Here is a 27,378-nt window from a genome sequence, read left to right on the forward strand (position 1 = left end):
AAAAGTGACATATTTATTGCCTCAACCAGTCTGTGAGGCAGGCGAAATATGCATGTTTGATCAAAGTCGCACAGCTAACTGTGAAAAAGAAAAAATCTAGGTAGCCTATGAATCGCCTATTTTTCTTTAATTTCACGTCATCCATAGGATAATATTTGACATATAATCAATTCAGGATCAAACCGAGAGTTCCTTCTCTAGTCCATTTTGGCTGCGGTATAGTAACTAGACATCCCAGTTAGCTTAGAATAGGCAGTATAAGAGTGTTAGAGTTATGGTGCATACCTGTAACGCAACGAGAGACTTAGCCTGCTCCGAGATGAGGTAGTGGAAGGGTCCGGGTGGCGAGCGCAGCTGCAGGCACTCCATGCCCGAGCCGCCGGAGCCGCCGCTCGCGCTGTCCGCACCGCCCGTCTGAAACAACCAACATCAAAATAAATAAATAAAAGTTTATTCAGCTCAACAAAATAAACAATAAAAATAAAAAATACAAATTACTACAAAATAAACTTAAAACTAGAAAATACAAAGACCAATATTTTGTTTGTGAGCTAAAAGGGCAAACATCAAGTCGCTAATAGTTCGCGACATGTCGACATGGCAGTCGTGGTAGGGCACACACCTGCACAGGTGTAGTGTAGGCTTGAAATGTAAGTAAAAATACTGCCATAAAAATTATAAATTAAGTACTAGGCAGTATCAATAACGACGGATAACCCAACCCCGCATGATTCAGGAGCTGTTTTACTTTCAAAAAGATTTCATTTAAATTGGAAAGAGTAATGTGTCATGTCGAAAAATGGTAAGCGCAAAGATTTCTAGGCGTAGACTAGCAACGATTAGAATTATTACCAAAACGGTTAGTGGTTTCTTAGCCCATAAATCTTAGAATTTCGATGGGTATGGGGCACGCAAAATTTGAGTTTAAATACTTGTGCTGGAGGATATGCAATAACACAAATTGTAAATACATTGTTCAATACTCCTGACGAAAACAAGAGTTATGAAACAAATTCAGTAGCAAAGCAGCATAGATTTAGTTTAGACTAGCACGAGTTATTACTGCAACACAATCACGCGTTAGAGCCAGTTGTCTTCAATAATCCGGACGCGTGCCTTGTTGAAGTGGCAGTTCACGATTGTCCATTAGCCGGCCGTGGCTCGTGATTACCAATCAGTGGTTACGTTAGATTTGTTTAATACAAATTAAGGGCCCTTACATTACACGTTTTAACATTCCATGAATTAAACAACGGGTTAGACAAACTCAAGGCTTCGAACTGAATTTAAATGGGCTTTGTGTGCGAAATGAACGATGGATGTCTTGTTTCTTGGTGGAAGGAAACAATGTGTCGCACGTAATCACATTATGCTGTGTAATATAACCATGTGTAGATAACTTAGCATCAAAAGCAGAATGGCATCGTCTGAAACGTATGTTTACAAAATTAAGACACTCATGTGACTAAGATATTGTAATTATGGTCATCCTTCGAGTTGCTAAGCTAAAATCTATCCAAAGTTTCTTTGATAACTTTATTTTCATAGATTTATCATCATCGTCATCACAACCCATCCCCAAACCACTACGCTCAGAATAAGAATGGCCACCAAGCTGGCCAAGTGCAGATTTACAGAGTTCGAGAACATTATGGAGAACTCTAAGGCATGCAGGATTCCTCACGATGATTTTTCGTTCACCGTAAATACAGTGATATTTAGTTGCTTAAAACGCACAGTTATCAAAAAAAAATATAGGTTCTAAATCTTTGTCACAAGAATTAAGATTTTCTTGGAATTTTAAACACTGAAAAATGTGTTGCGTTTGCCGAGTGCACACATTCGAAACCTCTTCTTCGATTTCTTATAACTCTTACAAAATATATGCATTGCTATAAAATATTATAATTCAATTGTTATGATTATGTAGTCTTTGTCAATAGATATTCTAGTTGTTTACGCGTTACTTGATGCCTTTTGTGGTTGTAAGCTAAGATTGTTTTTATCAAAGACGCTCGGATTTCTTAGACAATGCGATCGTCTTGCAACTGTATCATCAGTCACACTTTAGATGAAATCTAGAGCAAAATGGAAGATGAAATACAAGCCTATCAAATGTAAAAAACGTGCTAGGTACCTATTTATATGAAATTAAAAACATTTAAGAGTTGCCATTAAAAAGAAATTAAAGGGCAGCGGAACTTGGGCGGAATGGTTTTAAAACCGTATAGTTTAGACTTGATATAGTATTTATAGTATCATTTTAGTGATAAGGTCACCCTTTGTATTTTTATAAGTGTATCATTTATTATTTTCTTTGTATTTTTGTGCAATAAAGATGTTTAAATAAATAAATAAAGAGGAAGACACATTTTATCGTGTTATTTGTTGTTATTTCAACTCGACAGGTCTTTTATGTTAGCAGATGCTTCGAATCGGATTCTAAACTCTATGTATGTACTTCAGTATTTAGAGTTAAGATTTTTATTATTATTATAAAGCATTTATTTATTCCTTATCTTACAAATTTTTCCTTATGTCTAATCTTAACTATTACAATTTAGTTTCTTAACCTAATTAATGTTAGTATAATATGCTAGTGTTAGTGTATATACAGTTATTTGTATATGATCCCTTAGGCCTATGCCTAGAGTTAAAATTACTTGATTATAATTAAGATGATTTTGGAGTAGGGTTGATATTCCTGTCGTAATCGCACTAACTATTGATGTAAAAAGTCGTGACAACCTTTATTAGTCTGTCATTCTTCAAATTTTGGCTAAAATATTATTAATGATAAGAACCAATAATAATGGCCATGATCGCAAGTTTGATACTAGAGTGTGGGTGGGGTAGGTGGATAAAAGTTATTATAATTAGATTGAACCACTGAATAAATTTGCCGTATCATTTGTAAAGGAAAAAAGCAGAAAAGCAGATTAATAAGGAAGGACAATAAGAAACTAGATAGACAAACATCAGAGTCCAGAGAGGTTGGGAGCATCAACGATATCAATCATCAAACAAAATCAAGCTATAAATAACCCCGAAACCGATATCGTTGATAACGCAGCTCACAAATGTCGATGTCACTTAGGTAAGTGCTGATAACGTTAGCTGTCAGTTTTATGATAAACGCTCTTGTTTGTGCCTTAGGTGATATTTACTTATTTTTAGGGTTCCGTATCTGAAAAGGAAAAAGGAACCCCTATAGGATTACTTCGTTATGTGTCTGTCAAGAAAAGGGAATCAAAGAGCCTCAATAGCTCAACCGGTAAAGGAGTGGACTGAAAACCGATAGGTCGACGGTTCAAACCCCGCCCGTTGCACTATTGTCGTACCTACTCCTAGCGCAAGCCTGACGCTTAGTTGGAGAGGAAAGGGGAATATTAGTCATTTAACATGGCTAATATTCTTTTATAAAAAAAAAAACGAAGGAAGGCAGGTAGGTAGGTACGAGTATAGGAACAAATCTGTGTGTGAATTTGTGGTTACATCACAAAAAATATTTAAATATATTTTCTTGAATAAATAATTTGCTAATTTGCACAAGGTCATGAGTGCACCTTAGGCTAGGTGTGGGATTAAAGTGTTATTTCTTGTACGGATAGTACGGAACACTTCGTGTGCGAGTCCGACTCATACTTGACCGGTTTTTATTTTTGTTATTTCGAAATACGTGATCCACCTATCATGTGATACGAGTAACTACAAACATATTATACGCGACGGGTAAGCTGATTACAATCGATTGGTACTAATTTCCCAAGTATTCCAAGGCGAAGCTTGTTGACAATTTCCTTGTTTTGTTTTGGTAAGTAATTATATTACCACCGTAAAAGGCCATGACATTGATTAAATAGATGTAGAATATAGATAATTATTATCCAACAACACGGAATAATCAGAAATAAAACTACTCAAATAAACGTGTGTGCTTCTGACACAGAGACAATCAAAAACACTAAGGCCTCATTCTGAGAGGCGACCACTGCTCCGGAGGGGCCGGTGACGGGTTGTTGACAATGATGATGATGATTTATATTGAGCCGGCGAATTTTTCATAGCAAATTCAAATTCGAAATTCCACAGAAGTGTGGATGAGCACGCATTACCATTACAATCAACTTTAACGAAATGCAGCGCGTATTAGGAACAAGAAACAGACCTAGACGAGGCTAAAATAATAACCTTTCCGTATATACGGGGAATAACTAAAAGAGTTTCCAATGATCACTTTAGTGTCAACGAACCAAACAAGACCGCCGGCGACACTCGTTCAGTTGTCGACAGTGACAGCATTTTAGTAGTTTCACTTTCGTTGCGCCACAGTCGCAGTTCCGAGTGGGTTATTATAATTTACAATTGCGATCCGACATTAAGCCCAGCATTCGTTCATTCATATAAAACGGAACTAGAGAATTTCAGACAATTGTTTATTTTCACACGACCAGACGTAACTGCATGCAAAGTTGCGTTTTTTAATAGCCGCGCTTTCGTAACCTATACGTGCAGGCACTATAATAAAACGAAAGGGTCTGTTTTCGTTACATTAATTTCAAAGAAATTACGTGCATGGTCCATATCGTACTACTCGTAAGTTAAAACAATTATAACAACACAATCTAACTAAGCATTAATTTATAACATTATAACAAAAATTATCATCTAGATCAGCAAAATTGAAGCTACAAATGTAAAAGATCCACCGTTTTCCATAAGAATCACAATTATTATTATTGTACAACAAAGCTTTAGTACGAAAATATTATTATAATATCGACGATCTGAAAAACCTTGCAACATAGCCAAGAAATTTTTCACACCTGAGTCGCTAAAAGCCTCAACAAGTTGTTTTCTAGTGGTGGTCAGTCATGCTAGACCAACAGGTCTTTTGATTTAATGCATATCCTTAGATTAAGGATCGATTGGTCTCCAATGCGCTGTTCAGTCCAATCATTAATCTAAGTGCATATCATTAAAGTTGTAAACACACCTAACCTACAAAGCACAAAGGAGAAACATGACGCTAGTAGCAAATGGGCTATTTACAGACCACAGGGTTGAAAATGCAGCATGACCGAGAAATTCACATTTGAAGTCAGTTGCTAAAAAACTTAACAAGTTTATCGTTCTAGTGATGATAGATGCTAGACCTGTTTAGTGTTTTAGTTTTATTGCATATCATTAAAGTTGTAAAGTTGCAGCAAATAGGTGACCTAACCTACAAAGCTCAATGGAGAAACATGACGCTCGTAGCAAATGGGCTATTTACAGACCACAGGTTTCACCTCGATAGCAACTTCCTTCCGTACAGCTTAGCAATAAAAGTGGCATTCAGTTTTGCTAATAATATTCTCTTGTTAAGGAAATGTTGCACATTGTTTTGCATTAAAGGATAATGGCGTTTCCATATAAAAGTGATTGCACACTTGTAAAGTAGCCGCACTGTATCTGACAACACGTTAATTTTTTTCTCAAGATAAGTTTGCACTTGACTACAATAATTAAGTAAGTATAATTATTATCATGCCCTATGAGATCAAGATTGGATCGCGCCTGCCTAGAACATGTTTATTAACTATTTTTGCTATAGGTATTAAGAAGGAAGCTTAAGTGAACTTAAGTTTATTACCAAGGTACATGGTACAAAAGCATTTCTGGAAATATGATAGTAAGGATTTCTGGCATTTCTGATACCTTATAAACAAAGAGTCGTCTGACACCGTTTAGAATTCATTTTGTGGTAAGGATTTGTGCAGATTGAAATAACTCCAAAGTTAGGGACGCTCTGTCTAGCATGCCATCTTAGGTCACGGTGTAGCCTGAACAGCCATGTCAAATTACAACGAGACACGTGGCTGGCTTAAATACGGGTGTCAAACGGCAAAATGAGCATGAAGACGCACCTGCCTTTGCTGGGATAGATCATGGACCTGAGATTAAAGATTGGTCTCTGCTGCACCAGAGAGCAATCCTTAATCTAAGGCTGGAATCTTAAATTTTGCGGTTACTGCTATTTTCGAAGCTCCCTATTACAAGGTTATAATTTACCTAATTTCACAATTTTGGAAACACAAACACCATTTACAAAAATACCACATAAGTGGCAAATTATCAATTTGATAAAATAAATAAATAGCAAGCAGTATGAATATGTACATTGTACATTGTACGGGTAGAGACTAGAGATAGGTACTCGTATGTTCAGATAACCGTGTTTACCTTAAGCGTGAAGAAAAAAAAAAAACTATAGGTAGGTATCATGTTGTTATTGAGGACGAGGTTTGCAATATAATATGTGCTGGCCATGGGACCTATCCCAAGTCCAAAGTAATATAGCTCTTAAATGTTCTTGACTATATCACATTTATAACAATAAATAACAAATCACTCTACTTACAAGCTCTGATTCTACAAACCCTCTATCTTGGTAAAAAAAGTACGGCTTGGCCGTTTAATGTTCGTAAAACTATTACATGACATAACATATTAAACGTTAAAAGTTATTAAACGGCCAAACCGTACTTTTTTTACCAAGATATAGGGTTTGTAGAATCAGAGCTTGTAAGTAGAGTGATTTGTTATTTATTGTTATAAATGTGATATAGTCAAGAACATTTAAGAGCTATATTACTTTGGACTTGGGATAGGTCCCATGGCCAGCACAAATCTAAGATCAGCTAGGGGCTTGGCTCTACTAGAGATCTCATAACTTTTTAACAGTGAAAACATTATGAACTTGTGAGTCTTGGCTAACTTTTTACATGAAATGTTTTTGGTGGGATACATATTTTCCTTGTGCGACAATGCGTAGAATAATACCTGTGTAGCCGAAACCCACTCGATTTTGATCATGGCCGTAGCCAAAGAGGCGGAGGTTGGTTTTAGGATCTAAGCCTTTTTTTATACAAGTTAGCCCTTGACTTTAATCTCTCCTAGTGGTAATAGTGCAGTCTAATTTCTTGGCCGGTAGGGCCATACTAACCATATAACTAGCCATGACCCAAGCCTCCCACCAGACCAGAAATTTAGAAATGGCCACTGCGTCTGGGAGACCGTCAAAAACCTAAACCTAAAATAATACTTACACTATTTCTTGCATTTGCTTACCAATTTTTTTTGGAAATATATCAAACATTTCGCGCTCGCTTCACTCGCGTTTTGAATTTGTATTACTTGGTGTATGCCCCGCAATTTCGTCTGCATGAATTTAGGTTTTTAAAAATTCCGTGGGGGATTTTCCGGGATAAAAAGCTTATGTTCGTTTCTGGGGTGCAAGTTACCTCTGAATAGTAAGTATCAAAATTTTGGTAAAGAAGTATCTTGCTATGGCTAAACTCGTTTCCCTTTCACTTATTTTTTTCTGTATTGAACCAAAAACACTTACGCTCACTGCGCTGCGCTTTTTCATTGTTGTATTTTATTCCACTATCAAATTGAAAGGCGAAATTCAACTAACCAGGTAATTAGCCCATAAAGTTGAGCGAACGTATTTTTCCTCATGACAGGATTCAGTTCCGGCCCTGATAAAACCTCTCCCGAAATCAATTCCTGGCTACGGCCATGGTATTGATACTTTGAAGGTGGAATTACAAGTTAAATGTAATTTTAAGTTAACATGCATTTTGTTTTACAAAATGAAGAGTTTTTAAAAGCTATTGAAATAAATAAATAATCTTTTATTTAAAACCACATTGCAAACACAGTTCGCCGATCAAGACCCGGCAACATACAGAGAAAAAATACAAAACATACAAATAAACTGAAATATCTAAATAAGCTTTCAGAGAGAACCACCGCCTATTTCTTCAAATACAATAATAAACAATACAATAATACAACAATATATAAGAAACAATGTCTCCCGTAAACAAATCTAAACCCCGTATTTTTGATGGTGGTAGCCTGTAAATCTAAAAGAGGCAGGTGGCAACCCTACACCTACCCTACACCTAGACAGAATGAAAAATTTGTTTTCATTACTCGGCAGGCCTACTGCCAAAGTTTGACAGAAAGTGTGGCGGTAGTTGTGACCTCTGATTGGCCGACTCTCTTTCACTATTTGCTAAAATTGATGATTGCAACAACAATTTTTGCTTTTTTGTAATCGAAAACAGAACACGGACGTCAAACAGGTTGACTAATTGCAATCATTTCTGACCGGCTAACATTGTTCCGCTAGTGGCTCAAACTCACTGTCGCAGCAAGAACATGGTAAATTCAGCCAATCACAGCAATTTGAATTGGATATCACAAATGTACCGATCTAGGAACCGAGAATGCACGAACCAGGGCAAATAGAGATAAGAACAATAATATCATACGTAGGAAATCGACGGGGGCTTGTTGACAAGTATCCTCTTAATTTTTTGTGCGTCAACATACTAAATGACAGATTTACCTCAACGCTCATTTCAGTCCCTGGGGACAAGGATAGCACTAGATTTAGCAATGTTGATTCAGTTTAGTTTAGAGAATTGTGTACAACAGAATTAGCAACATTATCTCGTTAGCTTGACACTAATTTGAAACTTACGGGCGGACCTCTCTAAAAGAATCACTGCCAGAGTGAATAATAAAATTATAGCACGTTACTCTAAGTATGCGATCAGTTTTATACTTGCCTAGGCAGCTCGATTAACTTATTCACAACACTCGTTAGCAAAGATTATAAAAACCTTGCCTCAAGCGCGAATACAGTATTTACTAAAACAGATGACTCTATAATACAGTGCTTCACTGATTTGCATGTGCGACCAGCTTTATACTTGCTTATGCAGCTCGATTAAATTATTCACAACACTCATTAGCGTGGATTAGAAGAAACCTCGCTTCAATATCAAAGTCAGTGTTAAGTCAAATTAACAGTTTACTCTATTATACGGCGCTTCAATGATTTAATGTGCGAACAGCTTTATACTTGCCTATGCTGTTCGATTAAATTATTCACAACACTCATTAGCGTAGATTAGAAAAACCTCGCCTCAAGCGCGAAGACAGTGTTTACTAAAATTAACAGATGACTCTATTATACAGTGCTTCACTGATTTGCATGTGCGACCAGCTTTATACTTGCTTATGCAGTTCGATTAAATTATTCACAACACTCATTACCGTAGATTAGAAGAAACCTCGCTTCAATATCAAAGTCAGTGTTAAGTCAAATTAACAGTTTACTCTATTATACGGCGCTTCAAATCAACGAGTGTAACTTCGCCATGACAATCAGTCAATTACATGGTAGGTCAGATGTAGGTCATGGAACCCACATTTTATCTTGCAATCCATGGTCGTATTGTTATGTAATTAACACTTTTTTATTGCTGTTCTTAAGTTAAATGCAATATTACCTGATTGGAAATCTAGTCGTCCACAAATCACCATAAAATAGCATTGACGTACCCTGGCGCAGTGGTAAGCACTGTGGTCTTATCAATAGATGGTCAGGGTTCGATTCCCGGCAGGGGTTTGGAAATTTATAATTTATAAATTTCTGGTCTGTCTGGTCTGGTCTACGGCTGTCGCTAGTTACCCCCCTACTGGCAAAGCAGTGTCGCCAAGCGATTAAACGTTCCGGTACGATGCCGTGTAGAAACCAAAGGAGTATGTATGGGTTTAATAAAAACTACCATACCTGTTCCAGGTTAGCCCGCTTCCATTTTAGACTGCATCATCACTTACCACCAGGTAATATTGCAGCCAAGGGCTAACTTGTAACTGAATTTAAAAAAACCCTCTTTTAATACTTACTAAATAATGACAGTCGCACAGATTTCCGAGAAATCCTGATACAATTCGTTTTAAAAGTACATTAAGCTTTAACGTCTTACAAAATTCATGAAACTGATATCGTAAGAATAATGTAACCGCACAACATTGTTATTGACGTCTGGGTGTAACCGCAAAAGTGAAATAAAAAAATATTAACTCAATAATATTATGCTAAAAATGTTAATGGTTAGTTATTTTATTTTTATTTTTATGGGGCTGAATAATAATAATATTTATTTACTTATTTAAGAAAAATATTTACACAGTTTACAATAATTCAGTTGTAACTCGTAACTTGAATTTTGAGAATGATGAGTAAAATGCATAGTAATTAGTAGAAGTTGGAATCGACGATCTCTATCGATTTTGGAATACACGGAAGATATTATATTGTGAAAACGCTGATAAATATATTAATCAATTCATTATTTTATTTATAAATCTATGCAAATTTTAATAAATGTAGCAATCTCTATATAATATAAATATTTAGTCATATAATATTATGCATGCAAGTAAAAAATTAATGCACGCAATGAAGACAAGCCAGACATTGAGGTATTATTTGCTTTTAGTACCTTCACAAAAATTATGAATAGGAAATATTGTACTCTTCAAGAAAATGAGGAACATATTATGCAGAACTGAATGCAGAAACTAGTCGACTAACAAAAGATATTCTCATAAAACTCGTACGATATTGTTTAAGAGTCGTAAAACGAATGAAAAGAAAGTACAATAAAAACGATATTAATTCGTTCCGAAAGTTTGATTGAACGTTAATTGTTGTGAAAGAGACATTATCACTCGGATTGCAGTTCTCAGTGCGTTAGTTGCGCGGTTGGGAGCTGCTAATTAGTTACATATTGTTAAGATACCGTTCACATCTACTTCTAGTCTTTAAAACAAGCTGGAAGGCACATGATGCTTTGAAAATGTTGACACTCGTGCCACTTTTTAGACGTCAGTATCGAGCCTATAGTTCTACTGGTTCTACCTTACTTTAAATAGGTTTTCTTGTGTAGAGAGTGTAAATAAAGTATACAATATAAAGGCTCCAGTAACCATTGGCCCAATGTATTTCGCGAGTGCCAACCATCGACGTTTTTTTGTTAATTGCACCAAAATCCTTTAATGTTTGATAAAAACCCAAATTAATACACAGCAAATGTTCGTTAAGTGGCCCTGCACATATTCGCCGTGTGTTTTCAGCCCGTGTGTAGGTAAGTACCTACCAGCTAGACTTTTTAGAAGACAATTTACATGCCTGGTTTCTTTGTAAGTGCATCTTACAGTTATATAAGTCTGGCAGAAGTGTAAGCCTGGCGAAAATGTTCTTCTCTACATGTTACGTAAAACTAAAGGTAGCAAAAAAAGTTGAGCCATATTGTGAAGGTGAACTTGACATTGCAATATTGACCATTACATAACTCCACGAAGGAGTTTGGAAATATGTATGCGGATTGATATTATTATGTCATTGCTATCTGAGGTCGAGAATATTGTAAAAACTACCATACACAAGGTCCATTTTAGGGTATAGATATATTGACCATATAAGAGATTGAAGATACACCTACTTAGGTCGGTGTAGAGCAATGATTCTACATAATGGTCCAATGTGTATAAGGGCCTTATGAGTCTGCATTTGAACTGCCGTTTGACTGCACGTCGACACTCGACAGCACGTGACGGATTGGCAGTGCAGCTATCGCTAGCCACACACGATCAAGTTTACCGCCAAGTTGGCAGCGGACTTGAAGTAGCGTTCAGTAAACTGGACGGTGTATGCCGTATGGCTATCAGTCTGCATGATGTCATGCACACTTGATGGTGTATGGCTATAAGTTGACTGGACACCGCTGCAAACTTGACGGTAAACCTATGTATGGCTAGGGTATGTTAACTATAATCAAACTGCATCCCAATTCCCAACTACTTACAATACCTACTTTGCAGTCGGCTTGCAGCCCAAATGCGGTCCGTCTGTCTAGACCCTTAAATTAATAACAAACAGTTTGGTGACTTTGGTTACGAAACACATTTGGAAACAGTCGTTCCACCGTTTATTTATTGATAAATAGTGGTCCTCTTGAACTCTCTCTTTTTAACCCCTGGCCACTTTCGCTTCATTTCAATACACCTACACCTTTGTCATACAGAGTTAGACCATCGATGCAATAGACTACTTAATTAAAAATGATTATGAATAAATAATTAAGTAATGGTTTATAAAAATATTCAGCCTACTCAAATTACACAATATTTTATTTAGAACACAAGGAAGTGTAGCTTTATTTGGGTGCAGTTTATACGTTTAGAAATGTAAGTATGCAATTTTACGAGTCGTACTTGTCACGTGGGAGAGTCACCGGGATAAACAAGTCTTTGTTATACATGTGATGTGTAACACAATTTAAGAAATAAACTTTTTTCTTTCTTTTCCTCTTCTTTCTCGTGTTCTCTTCATTCATCATTAATTCTCTCTTCGAAGTATTTATGATTACCATTAGGTACCAATAAATATCAATCTACATAACTAATAATCATAAATCTATTCTATTTTATTATATTCTAACATCAGTAGCACTTTTACACCATCCTACAATTTTTTTGTCATAGAAAATTATAAACCTGCGTAGGTACCTCAAATAATAAAACGTAGCTAGTATGGTAGGTACCAAAAACGTAGCTAGTATGGTAGGTAAAAAAAGGTAGGTTACTCTTCTCAAATAACCGCATTGTTGCGCGATGCAAAGAAGCGACAAAAAATTGAAATTGAATCGATTGGTCGATATGCTCTATTACTCGTCTTGAATGTCTTGTATCAATATCTTCAAGGCTATAAATAGGTACATGCCCATTTTACTTTTTTTTTTAATTAACTCTACATATTTAAATAACATTGGGAACAAGTTACCATAAGGATAAGATAGTGAATTTTTGGAATAGGAAATCAAGGCATTGAACAACAAAGTTCTGCAGAAGGTAGACAAAAGACTGAAGAAATCGGTCACTAATCTGTCTATTCGTTTTAATTCAAACTCTGGAATCGGCATAATGCGGACGAATTTCGGTCTAAAAATTGACAGAAAGACGTCAAACATGTTCAATGGAATCTTCGTTGACTCAAACACTTCACCATTAGCTGATTACACGATAAGTACGTACATCGTGGTTGTATATCAGTTAATTTCGTTAATCATCCATGACTGTCAGTCATCGTATAGACTGTGCCAACACTGTCAGCAAGATCTATATTCTATGGTGAGTACTGAGAGTATGGACACTCCAAATTATTTTACTCAAAACACGTATGAGTTACAAGAAAATCTCAAAAATCTATGCGTATATATTACATTCTTAAGGTACTCCATATTCCATCATTTTCTCATAAGCTCAGAGATTTTGTTCTGTTGGAAGGCATAAAAGATCTCTACTCTTCGTAGAAGAGGAAGGAGGTGCCGTACTCTATCATTTCGGGGCACGCCAATCAAATAGGTATATGTATCATACATGCCGGGGATCAAATCCCCGACCGCCAACATGTTAACCACTAGGCTATCACCACTCCCCATACGTGTAGAGATTGTTATAAAAACATTTTCATCCATATCAGCCTGATTCTACGATTTTTGAAATTCTCCATTATCCTTTGCAACGTTGAATCCACCCGTCGCATCGCAGTGACCTCATTTCTTTTATGAGCGACTCTTCAATATGACAAGGTCGTCCTTTGCGCTCGCTGCGCTAACAGGAACTCGCCTTCGTCAGCAGAACAATTGTGTGGAAACGTTTATTCGCACAAAAGGCTTTGATAACGATCACGCCAACTTTGTTTCCGGAAATAAATCGTGTTAAAACTTCGGTGTAATTATTTTCACATTCTTTTCTTTGTTTTCCTTTCCCCACAATAACGGTCTAGGGCAGAAGATCTGCATTTGGATTGTAATTTGCAAGCTACTGCAACATTGTAGGTAGTTTGTTCTTTCTTTCTTTCAGTGTAAACACGTGTTTACAAAGAAAGAAAGAAAATGCATTTAAGTGTTGTTGGTGTCACAGATAAAAACAAAGCATACAAATGTATATTTTCATCTGTGACACCCCAAATGGGTGTACAGCTTCATGTAGCAACATGTCTTGCATCATATGCGTCAACACGCATAAAGTGCAGGACGCTGATTTTCAGCTGTGTGACTGTGACTGTGAGCCCATCATACCTACAAGAACTGCATGCTGTTGCTGACTACATGCCGAGTGCCAACTACATACAATAGTATCGGTTGTCGGTTTGGATGCATTACAGAAAGCTCAGTGATCTGGGTTCTGGGGCATATCCTCAGACGTATTAGGAGTCTTCTTCAGACCATTATGGTAGGCAAAATTGAGGAAAAGAAAATCGTCCTGTATAGAAGAAGAAAGGCATGGCTTAGGAATATCCTGGAATGGACAGAGACAGCCAGCATAGCACGCTTTTCCGTTTGGCAAAGGACATGGCATGTTATTATGGCGTGATGAAAGCCAACCTCCAATGGCGAAATGACACATGTTACCGTATCTTCTTCCTTAATTAATATGTCTTATTTATTAGTAAAAAGCCTATGTTACGCCCTGGTCAATTCTCTACTTGTCTGTGAAAATCCCGTCAAAATCGGTTCAGCCGTTCCCAAGATTAGCCTTTTCAAACAGATAGACAGACAGACAGACAGACAAAAATTTTAAAAACGTGTGATTCAGTTATAGTATCGTTCAAATAACCATATGACCTTAATATGCGGTAGTTATTTCGAAATTACAGACAGACACTCCAATTTTATTTATTAGTATAGATAGATGTATTTCCCAAATTCCCTATCCAACACCTCAATTATATAATTCATTCAGAACATTTCCGGCAATTAGTAAAATGGCTTTTAGTTAATATCCGACCATCCATTAAGGCCCTTTTAATGCCAAACAAAGACGACACCCACTCCAGTTATAATAAGCTGTTTAGCAGGTCAGAGGGCGGCAGCCTGTCAAATACACTACAATGTCCTCATTTGTCCCGAACATCGTAAACAAAGCGACTGGAAACTTTGTTAGCGTGAAAACACACTAGACACTTTTTGCTCTTGTACAACTCAAAATTCACAGTCGACAAATTCTTTGTTTGGTCGTCTACCTCATCAAACTTGTCGCAATGACAATTCTTGACTGGTGCCGTGAATCGTGATTAGGGTAGTTATTAAGAATATAATCCTTGAATAGTACTTCGTTAAAAAATAAATGTGTAAACAGTGTAGGTTATTTCAATAACATTTTCGTGGATCTTCTTTCTGAGATCAATAGAAAACGGAGTAAGGTAATGAAGATTGACAAGAATCTTTTTTCCTGGTGCCTTGCATGGTGCCTATGCCTTGGTCGCCGACGGACGCCTCGGTCGGCTGTTGTATAACCAACTTACTTTTTCACTATCCATACCAGTTGGGACATCAAAAACTTTTTGTTAAGCGACAAGTCGTTAGTATGCTATTATTCATTGAACCAAAATTATTATGAGTCATAAAATAATAACAGCTTGTCGCCATCAAATCGGGATAAAAAAAAACAAGGCTATTTATATTTAATTCGGCAATGTGTTGGGCAAATAAAAAAAATGTGCACAAAAAACAGACAGTAAGTAATTTTATTACGTTTGGAGGCCGGGGAATGAATACGACCGATAGCATTTATTTAGTCATTCCATGGCATTAGACCACGTCTAAGATGTTATTGGAACCCACTGCTAACCATTTTTGTTAAGAAACAAAAATGGCCAGAGACATTAAAGAGCAATTTAAAAACAAATAAAGCTAATATAGAAAAGTTGTATATGGTCAATTTTACCTTACAAAAACAAGCTACGCGCAGTTATAGCGATACATATTAAAATACAATTAAGTATGTACGTTTTCGGAAACCTACCTACGGATCCGATGCCGCTTATGCGGTGTTACTAACGCAGCATTTGGTCATCATTTCGTAATCATTGTTATTCTGGGAACGTCAATAATACGAAGAAATTACTATACGGTAGATATTATACCGACTCAGCAGGATATCCGTTAGGTAGACATAATTTGATCTTTATTTTTAATAACTACACCCACTGTATGTTTAATCTATAGGTACTTGCTTTTGCTAAATCTATTATTTAATGACTGTGAATTTAACTGTGGTAGCTTTTAATCCCTGGACGTCTAACTTTTCGGAATGCCACTTGATTTAACGGTGAAGAAAAAATCGTATGGATATCTGCTTTGGTGAGATTTCTCCATCCAGAGAAAACTTAAGTCCTAATGATTCTGAGAGGAAACCCATGCTCAATTGTGGTCCGCCGGCGATGGGTGAAATGTTGATGATGATGAGGCTACGCCGGTAGGGTAGGGTCGGTACTGTAAGTGGAAATATCGGTTATGCTCGGCTATTAATGCTATCCTGCCGTGCTAAAAATGGCCTCGCTATTGACCATAGACATGAAAAAAGCTACACTATTCTGATGATGATGAGCATGATACCATCTTTTGATAAAAAAATACGAAGAGGTCTAAATCCCTTTGTTTTTACTAACAATTAATAGACCAACCACACCAAACCAAAAAGAAGAGAATAACGCTAAGAAAGACTTAGATCTCAATAGAATTACTAATTCAAAATTAAATTGCCACAATTTGGAAAAAGCCCATTGATAAATAATTTGATGACCTGAAGCACCAAAATTACTAAACAATAGATATGTATTTTTTTATGTTGGTATACGCCGATACAAGATATATATACAGTATTGAAAATTGTATTTAGACAAATAGAGAAAACTGGCCGGACAAGAGTCAAGACTACCTATAAGTGAAAGCCTCTTGACGCTTGCGGTTCTGTTCCGCAGTATCCAAAAACGATAACTCTTGAGTAATTATTAGCAAATGCAGTTTGAATGATGACTTAAAACGTCGACTGACGTGAGTCTTAAGACCATATTAAAGATTGTATTCAGGATGTCCAGTATAAGAATATACATCCGTCACTTTCACTGGCAATCAATGCTATGTTGATACTTGTGCCAAGAACGGAAAAACGAAACTTTTCTACATTGGGATTAAAATTATATTTCGCTTAGTAAAATAAGTAATAATAATGTTTCTTTATAAAATATGAACAACCAACACTAAAACGTTTCTTAATGTTTAAGAGTGAATAAATATGAAAAACAGTGACTCTTAAGTATTAAAATATGTTTCAGTATACGGCTGTTAGTCTTTGAAAACAACACCACATACAACTAAGTAGCTCGATTTCAAATAGACAAAACATTTAATGCTCTGGTAATTTCATCACAAAAAGAGTATCCAAGTTTCTAGAAGTCAGGTCAAACTTGAAAAAACGATTATAAGTACATTAACTCGGATGTTGTCTATCAGCAAATATTTCGCCGAACGCTTAGATCAAGCTTAATTAATCTCAATATTAGGCAGAACTCTTACCTATGTTTAATGTTAACGTTTAATTTCAGACCTTACTATGTCCAATTATAATGTGTATGCATGCTTCGTTTATGCTTAGGCAAACAACAGAATTTTATTTATTTTATCTATGATCCGCTGTAGGTATATTCTCATTCCTCGTTCTTGCTCTATTCGTCTCATCTTGGTGATAATCCTAATCTGAAAATTAACCTCATGGAAAAATAAAAAATAGAAAAATGACGGCGTAGAAATTTAACAGGCGAGAAAAATTAACAAGCGGCGCCGCGAAATTCGTTGTTGACTAACAGTTGATTAACAGGTAAAAAGACGAAGACAGCGGTCAAGTCAACCGACCGTTTAGTGCTTTCACTTTCGCCTCCTCGCATTTTGGATCACCTTTGCGAAATTGTATGACCTAATACCATTGGCCTCCTTGTTAATATTGTTTTTATTTACGGCTCTTTCGTTTAGAATATTTAGATTTCGTTTAAACAAAAAAGCAGTTAGCGGTAGCGAATAATTTTGCATTCCATACCTACTTTTATTAAGATGATGTATTTATTAGTGAATCCTATCATTTGAACTTCTCACATTTTATGTCCCAATATAATTATTCTACTTAAGAAAACATTAGCGTAAGTAGGCGTAGATAGTGGGCACTACGCATCTTAACTTCGTCCTAACGTTTTCCTAGTATGTAACCCCGATCTATTATAATTTCCTGTAATATTATTCAATTCGACAGGCTTTAAGCCGGCAGGCTTCTTCTTATGAGAAAAATCTTATCTTATGAGAGTTGGAACTATCTAACTCTCATAAGATAAGATTTTTTAAGAGTTTTCTGTCAGACAAGATATATTTTTTTCATATACCTAAATAAAAAAGTGCGACTGCAACGCTACACCCGCGCTGCGGCCTCGCATCAAGTTCATCGATCGAAACTGTGGATCGAAATTACATATATGGGTTTACAAAGCAGCGTGGAAGCAGCGCTGCGGCTGCGCTGCCTCCATGCCGCCCTAAAAGCACTCAGCGGGTCTAAACGTGACAAGCGCGCGACAAATCACGTTCCTGTTCATAGATACACGCGTATATTATATCAGCTGCAGAACACTATTGTCAATAAATGACAATAGATTTTGTATCAAGTCTACACTCATTTTGATAGAACACCAAGTCAAGCTATCAATCTAAACCTAAAAGCACTAGCATGAACTGTGACACTAAGGTCGTAGCCTACTTACACGACACCGCTGCAACGGCTCCTGCACAACACCACCTGACCCCGCGCCTACAGCTAGCAAGCTACTCGCTGCCCCTGCGCCTACAGTTACCAGCCCTCTTCCCGCCGGCTTCCCTCCATCCTCGCACGTACGTCGACCTTTAGCATGCTTCAAGCGAGCAGACGACGTGCTCACAGCGCACTGGCCGCGTTCTTGAAATGTGCAGCACGCAAGATGTCAACTATTGAGTGGTAAGGTTGCGGCAAACTCGCCCACCACGCACTGTCTGCTATTGTTGTTGTTACTGTAAAGTGCATCTTCAGAGCACGACGTTAAGTCCATATTTGAGTGCTCATACTTTTGTTGGGTGGATGCGGAGTCGTGTAAGTCGGCTACGACCTCTAAGCTGCAGTGACTCCACACGTGAGAAACGTGCGGTAAGTCACGTTCGTGTTCACATAAACATGCGTATTAGCAGAATTGGACACAGCAGGACACTATCTATTACCAATTTCGTGCACAACGGTTGTATTGGCGATGGTTAAAAGGCAAATTAAATTATTTAATTCAATTTGTAATTACACTTGAAAGTGCTGTTAATAATGGTGCTAAAGACTCTCCAGTAAATGCAATCAATATGAATAAATTTGATCTAGAATAGGAATTTTACAGTGCTTGAATCGGAGCTATAATATTTATATGAAATCGTAAGTCGATTATAAAAATACTTATAAGATTCTTTAGCAAGAACGTGATTAAATAAACGGTTTCTAAAAATGAAATACAGAAAAAAGAACATATTTTTTTTTGTATTCAAAATGGTAGACAACAGTGCGGAACAAGTGTAAATTAAAAATGTATAACACCCCTGACAAGTGAAGGTTACAGTAACAAGAAAAGAGCTGATAACTTTCAAACGGCTGAACCGATTTTCTTGGATTATAGCTAAGAACACTCTCAATCAAGCCACCTTTCAAACAAAAAAAAACTGAATTAAAATCGGTTCATTAGTTTAGAAGCTACGATGCCACAGACAGATACACAGATACACACGTCAAACTTATAACAAGCCTCTTTTTGGGTCGGGGGTTAAAAATAAGTAGGACAGGATAAGAACCGTTAGTTTAACTCCTTTTATTCCAGAACTTGGTCCTCATTTTTAGTGCATCTGCAGAATTAATGATAATACATGGTTTATATGTATTTTTATTTTGCTTTTTTGTGGAACCCTAAGCATGACAGCTGCATAGCGTAACCGAGTAGCTATAGGTGTACAGAACCAACTGCTATTCAAATCAAGCAAAAACAGACTTTATGGGAAAAATATAAGTTTTAAATTATAAGGAAACAGCACCATAGCAACCTAATTCAATGTTTTGCAAGCAGCATCCTTTTGATGACATTTGCAAAGGTTAATTGCACATTTACCTGTTTCCGATGACGTTAGTTCTTTTTTTTTAAAGAAGACAAAATCCCTAAACGCATCACTTGATTTTTTATTGTGAACACGAATTTATGTTGGTTTAATACATTATTATTTTACTACTACCTTATAGCTACACGCGTTTGTTACAAGTACTAAAAATTCATCTTTTGAAGAGGAAGGATTGCGGCAAAGCCTTGCCTTCAAGCCATTTAGCGTGAAGACACGATTGTATTTATACATAGAAGCTAGTAAAATAGAAAACCTGATTATGAATAAAAGTAGGCCCCAAGCATATTTCCTTGTGACATTCCCTAGATGAACAAGGTCAAAAGTCTTCCTCGCGTCAAAAATCAATATACACAGTTATTATAGAAATTTTGTTGTCTACACATTCTACGGGTTTGTATACCTACGTATTTACTTAGATATTTATTTCACCATGCCTTGCCTTTTAAGTTTCCTATATAACTTTTTCAGATTTTGACTTTCCAACTTAGACTCAAACAATAATAAAACCAGCTATAACGCCAAAAGCAAACTAATCCTAATCCTAATTAATATTATAAATGTGAAAGTATGGATGTTTGGATGTTTGTTACTCAATCACGCAAAAACTACTGGACGGATTTGGCTGAAATTTGGATTTGAGATTATACCCTGGATTAACACATAGGCTACTTTTTATACGGGAAAATTAAAGAGTTTTCGCGGGATTTTGAAAAACGTAAATCAACGCGGACGAAGTCGCGGGCATCAGCTAGTCAAATATAAGTATTAAAATGAAATAAAACGAAATATTATAATTTACTTAGTTATCTTTAACTACGTCTTGTAAATGGACAACAAGTAACTAGGCCTCTTGCGTACATAGCGTGCAGCCGTCACGCAAGAGAAGAGAATATGGAAAATTCTCTGCGGAAAAGGATACCTCTAGATCTGTATAGCATATATAGTTTAGTTTAGAGATTGTGTACAACGGAAGTTACACTATCGAACAAACTATTTAGTTAATAACAAGAGTAAAATACGAAGCCAATGTGGCCAATAACAACAATAGATTACGAAGTAATAATTACAAGTTCCGCAAACAGCCGCCTGTTTACGAAGCGAATTGTAAAAATTGTAAGTGCTTATTACGAATAATTGAATGACTAATTAATCAAAGAGTTCTTTTGTTTGTCCCCGTAACAGTGCAGCTGGGCGGTTTTTACATGGACGCTATATAAAGCCACCACCTGTCCGATTATTTGGAGTTCGCTCGATTCAAGTTCTTGCTTTTGTACTGTTACTTGTATGCAACTGGTATTGGATAACTGTTATAAACCTTATGCGATGACAACTGATGGATAAGTTATTTATATAGAGTTCGTACCTACTAAGATATTTCAAAAATCTAGATAGGTAAAGCTTTTTATTTTTAAAAATGAAGACAAGTGTGTGACACCATTCGTGTAAGGGCATAAACTAACGGTAAACAACTACACGGTGTAAGATGACACCGTGTTTAAGAACCTTTGGGCTACCTTTAACTATGGCCTGATATCCCGATTGCTATGTCGACCTGTCGCGAACTAGTATATAGGTATGTACTCAAGCTGTTTGTCAGAAATCGCCTGAACTCGAAAGAGTTTTTATGTCGTCTAAATTGGCTTTTATTCATATAAAGTCTTTGAGTCTTTGAGTCTATTTGCTTTTGAATCGTCAAAGGAATCTCTTGTACAGAATGCCCATATTACCGGGAAAAACCAGCGCGAAACTCAGCGGTTGCTCTTAGAATACTGTTTATCCCGGTATCCAACAAACTGCTAAACTCTACAGGCTACATGCAAGTGATTGTTGCACCCACCAGTTTCGCTGATGAATTGCAGCGAGACAAGTATATTAATCACAATTAAACTCACTCGGCTATAACAGAACCGATTCTTAGAAGTTTAAACAGCTGCGGATTATTTACGATTATATATTTGTTTGCGATTAGTATATTTAGGTACGTCAGTATGATACTGACTTGAAAAACGTTTGCACTTTATTCCGAAATTTTGGATTTTCAAAATCTTTAAGTATACAAAGTTTTTAAGAATTTGAATCTGTAAAATCGTATTTCATCTCTGTCATCTCTGGGTTACCTCTGGTACCTATAGAAATAAAAGATTTTCTGAAGTAAATTATGAGTGATTTAAAAAAAAATCTGTAATTTAACTCACAGCTACAGTTAGGTTTCTTTTATTTTCTACTTACTTTCTTTTATTACCTACTTATTTATCTATACCTACGTGAACGCAAGAAAACTCTTGGTTTTAATCCTGAATCGACACCTGTCAAATATGAGGCTATTTGTGATGTGAAATCCTTGTGAAATCAAAGAAACCTAATCGTTTCATAGTTTACCTAGCATCAAAAGTAGGTAACATTTGGTAAAGCCTCAACGTTTAGTTACAAGTCTCCAACTATCCTGAACTGTGCCAAGATGCTAAAGTTCAATCTGGCAAACAAATCAATTGAATTGTTCTCTGTATCTACGTTGTCGCAAGGACACTCCATCCTCAATTGGATTCGATTTCGTGTCATCAAAATATTGCTCTGTATTTACATCTCGTCGACCGTTTATTCCATTGCCGGCTATTGTTCCAAGTGCTGCGTGGGTGTGATTGTTGCACCCACAAGTTTCGCTGATCAACTGTATCTAGCTGAATTAGTCACGGACCAAGACATAATTATATATCTAGTATAGCCGTGTAGTAACTATTCACAATTAGAGGATTATATAATACATCCCTAATTTGCTGTCTGCAACGAAAATACAGACGTTCTACTAAAAGTAATAATAAAATCTCCATTGAGTCGACCTACGGCAAATACGCACTACACAATTGCATATAAATGTAAATTTTTCACTTTACAGTCTATTTAACCACCTAAGTTTGGTTTTCCTAAGAAAAATGCAAAATATTAATTAGTTTTATATTGCAGCTTTCTGTACTAAGTGATGGATTCTCTCTTTTATTATCTTTCATCAGAAGTGGGATTAGAATAGAAAAAAAAACATTTTTTTTTACATCAAATAATATCTAGGTCTACTGCCATAGTTACAAATAAACCTCGTTAAAGTGAAACTGTTTCCTAGAACTTTAATACAATACTCAGTTCGAAGGTTCTTTAGTATCTGTGTTCTACTTGACTTTATTATATGTCCACTACTGTAAGAAGGGATTATAGTTGTCTATAATTGCGCCGTAGTTTATTTATAGCATCTACTTATATAATGCCTGCTAAGTTATTTACCTACGTTTGTTCTTGACTCTTATGCAATACTATTATGACTCTACATTTGCATATCATGTAGAATGGTAGACTCCTTTTTTCTATCCCGTCATACCGGTTCCAATACAGAACCTAAATAAAACCTGATAATTGGGTACTGATTAACATCAGGGTCTGTTGTTCATATCAACCCACATCTAAAAGACAATGTACCACTGACATTAATTATATAATTTTCCAAAATTGAGTAACAGACGAAGTTTAATGAATGATTAGTTTTAGTGATCGTGCTACATTAAGAGAGGGAAAAACCTGGTTTAATTTGCATTTTACTAGAGATGTGCTATGTTGCTCAGCTACAGATGTGTGTCAAACTTACTAATAGGATCGCTTGATTTTCATAGCATAGCTTAGCTTAGCTCTAGTGGAAATGGGGCTCAAGTTCAAGTTTTTGACGACCTCCCTGACGCAGTGGTAAGTGCTGTGGTCTTACTAGTGGGAGGTCCCGAGTTCGATTCCCGGCAGGGATTTAGGATTTTATATAATATCTAAATTTCTGGTCTGGTCTGGTGGTCCGGTCTTACCCGTTACGCTTCACAACTTGGCTTTGATGGAAACATACACGTAGTTTTGTAGCTTGGCTTTAATCTCGCTCTCCGCTTAAGAGAGCTCTCTCCGTCACTCGTTTCATACAATCGTAGTTCCAATTTCATTTGAATACTAAGCAACCAAAGTCCATGAAATTTTGCGGACATATTCTAGAAACTAATATCTATGTCTGTGGTTTTCCAGATTTCTGTTATAATATTCGGTTTCAAAGTTACGCGGTCTTAAAAATTTTCATACAAATCTTTGAGCCCCTATAATTTTAAAACTACATATTTTTAGAAAAATCTAAAACACCACAGACACAGATATTAGTTTCTAGAATATGTCTGCAAAATTTCATGGACTTTGGTTGCTTAATATTCAAATGAAATTGGAACTACGATTGTATGAAACGACTGACGGAGAGAGCCCTGTTAATCACATCGCATATCTGTCATTGCAAAGCAGCCTTAATCACGGCAGTCCATAGTTTAAAGAACAGGTGTCATATCAACAATTTTGAAGACAGGTGAGAAATCCAATATTTGAACAACAGTGTATTATTTTGCACATCGAATCGCTAAAGGTGACAAGAAACGACGATTTCACGAAAGTTGATACCGAGAGCACGAAGTAGGTGAAGCAGAGGTGACAAAACATAATGGCTGGTGTCGCAAACAATACCGTGTAATGTTTCGCAAAGCAAAATCAATGTAATCAATATTATAAGTATAGAATGTAGCGGCTATACTCACGTATTTAGTCGATGTAATGCTCAATGTTGAGTCTCAACCGCCACGCGCAGCGAGCTGAGTCCCTATGAAAAACCGGTCAAGTGCGAGTTAGACTCGCGCACGGAGGGTTCCGTACTCGAGTATTTTTTCCGAAATTTTGCACGATAAATCAAAAACTATTATGCATTAAAAAAACTGTTTTAGAATGAACAGGTAAAGCCCTTTCATAATAATATCCCACTTGGTATAGTTATCTCACTTTGAAAATTGAAACTCATGTTTTTTTCTGTGATATAACCACAAATTCAAGGTGTTCGGATTTATTCCTTTACTTGTGTTATAAGACCTACCTACCTGTCAAATTTCATGATTCTAGATCAACGGGAAGTACCCTATAAGTTTTCTTGACAGACACGACGGACGGACGGACGGACAGACAGACAGATAGACAGACGGACAACAAAGTGATCCTATAAGGGTTCCTTTTTCTATTGAGGTACGGAACCCTATAAAAGGATGCCAGATGGGTTCGAAACTTGTCGGGCTTATATCGACTAAATAAGTGAGTAATAGCCGTTACATTCTATACTTATAATGGAAATCACTCATGATAGTTTAAACATTAAAGAAATCAATATTCCTAAGAGTTGTATTGTTATTCTGTATTAAGGTATTAGATATTTTAAAATTATACAGTATACATACCAAATATTTATTAAACTAGCGGCACGCTATGATGGCCGGTTTGACGTTTGTCCGCTCATGAAGTTCCGTATTAATTGATAACGACTTTGAAGGAAATAATTGTATTACTTTATTGACGATAGTGATGTGCAGAGATTCATAAATTTTATCGAATGTAGTTTTAGGTTTAGGACTCAAAATTTATTTATTAAATTGATTTCTTAAATGTATACAAGTGTAGAAAAATCAGTTTGCACCATTTAAGGGGTGAATGTACTTGTGAATATGAACAATTTTCACTATGTGGACAAACCTCTGAAATCGCAAAAAAATATCAATAAATTTTTAAAAATGGAATCTAATACGATCGTCACATAGGATCGCTGGCTAGCACAACTACTACCTCCGGCAAACTCGCGTCAATGCTCAATGCAAAACAAAGCAGTTTCGAATTGACGTTGCTTCGAAAAGTATAAACTGTCAGTGCAATGCGATTGTGATATAGTTTTGACCTGGCTTTGGATTTCAAATATTGATACTGCATTACTGTTGACCCTTGCTCGTTAATTTGGACTCTGTTCAAGCCCTTTGTTGTGGATTTCGTCGATATGACCGAACGTACGCAGAGAACTGTTCTAAATAGTCAGACACGTGAGTTCGTAATACGCCTTCGTAACTATTTCGATCGTGAAGCTCAAAATGGAGGGCCAATTTTACCTATAACGTCAGTGGTTGAACGCGTAGCTGATGCGCTTAATATTGGACAACGAACTGTTAGACGGATAACTAAAAAAAAATATGGCGAGACTGGCACAGAAGAAAATAAACTTCACACACCAAAAAAGAGAAAACGAGCAAAACCAGTCGTAGGCATCGATAGCTTTGATGCCGATGCTATCCGAAGACATGTTTACGGCTACTATTTACAGAAGGAGTATCCAACAAGAAAAAAGTTGGTGCATTCACTGAAGGAAGCTGGATTATTCTTCGGTGGGGAAAGTTCTTTAACGAAGATTTTGAAGACCATTGGATTTCGATACAAAAAATGTAACAAACGCAAAATATTGATGGAAAGATTTGATATAGCGATGGCAAGGTATACTTTTTTACGGCAAGTGAAAGAAATCAAAAATTGGCAAAATGTTGTGTTCTTGGATGAAACATGGCTTAATGCTAACCATACTGTAGGCCGTTCTTGGAACGATGACACAGCAGCATCTACTTCCAAAGTTCCTGTAGGAAAAGGATCGCGACTTATAATTTGTCACGCCGGAACCATCAACGGGTTTGTCGAAGGTTCTCTCATGGCTTTTGCGTCAAAAACCACTGGACTATCATGAAGACATGAATGGAGAAAAGTTTACTGAATGGTTTACCTCAATGTTGTGTAGCCTCCCTGAACCATCTATTATAATTATGGACAACGCCCCATACCACTCGATGCAAATTGACAAGCCACCTGCCCAATCCCAAAAGAAAGCTGATATCGTCGCATGGCTTCGTAAAAATGGCGTAGATGCAAACATGAATATGTTAAAAGCGGAATTAGTACGTCTTTTAAAAGAAAACAAACCAACCAAGATCCGATACGTCATTGACGAAATAGCATTAGAACATGGGCACAGAGTTATACGGTTACCGCCTTACCATTGTGAGTATAATGCGATTGAGTTGGTGTGGGCTCAAATTAAGGGATATGCTGCAAGACACAATACAGAACCCCCATTTACCACAAAAAAAATGCTAAAATTATTAGAAGAAGCTTGTGAACATGTGACTAAAGGAGACTGGGAAAAGGTTGTGAATAGAACTGTTAAATTAATAAGGGAAGATTATGAAAGAGATGTGAAAATAGATAATATTATAGAAAACGAACATATAATTATTAATGTATGTGATGATAGCAGTGACGACAGTGAAAATAGTAGTATGGACGAATCTGATTAATTATGGCCTTTTGTGGCACCTTTTTTGGTATCTTTTGTATTCATATGTTTCTTGTGTGCATATAAAGTATGTATATTCATTTTCGTTCAAATATTCAGTTCGTTCAAATAAATTAAATAAACATATACATTTTTGTTTTATTAAACCTATTTAATCAGGTACAAAAACAAAACTTAATTGTTTTTTGTTCGAGAATAAATTGACATTCCACATCACTATTGTAATGTGTCAAACCGGCCATCATAGCGTGCCGCTAGTGT

General features: G+C 36.4%; 1 protein-coding gene across 6 annotated transcripts in view; it reads right to left on the reverse strand.

Annotated features, from left to right (window-relative positions):
- LOC123869690 (shootin-1) overlaps positions 1-27,378 on the reverse strand; it is a 113,930-nt gene that overhangs the window by 11,704 nt on the left and 74,848 nt on the right. For 5 of the 6 annotated variants that reach the window (XR_006796949.1, XR_006796948.1, XM_045912679.1 and 2 more), the window contains exon 2: positions 286-414. Coding sequence is in view for 4 of the 6 variants with exons in the window: in XM_045912679.1 (XP_045768635.1) it covers positions 286-414 (129 nt within the window). In the remaining 2 variants the exon portion in view is untranslated. Of the gene's footprint in view, positions 1-285; positions 415-9,875; positions 9,881-27,378 lie in introns of those variants that run through there. The other variant, XM_045912681.1, reaches the window with a different exon arrangement.

The sequence above is a fragment of the Maniola jurtina genome, chromosome 11 (genome assembly GCF_905333055.1).
Source record: "Maniola jurtina chromosome 11, ilManJurt1.1, whole genome shotgun sequence".
Classification (NCBI taxonomy): Eukaryota; Metazoa; Arthropoda; class Insecta; order Lepidoptera; family Nymphalidae; genus Maniola; species Maniola jurtina.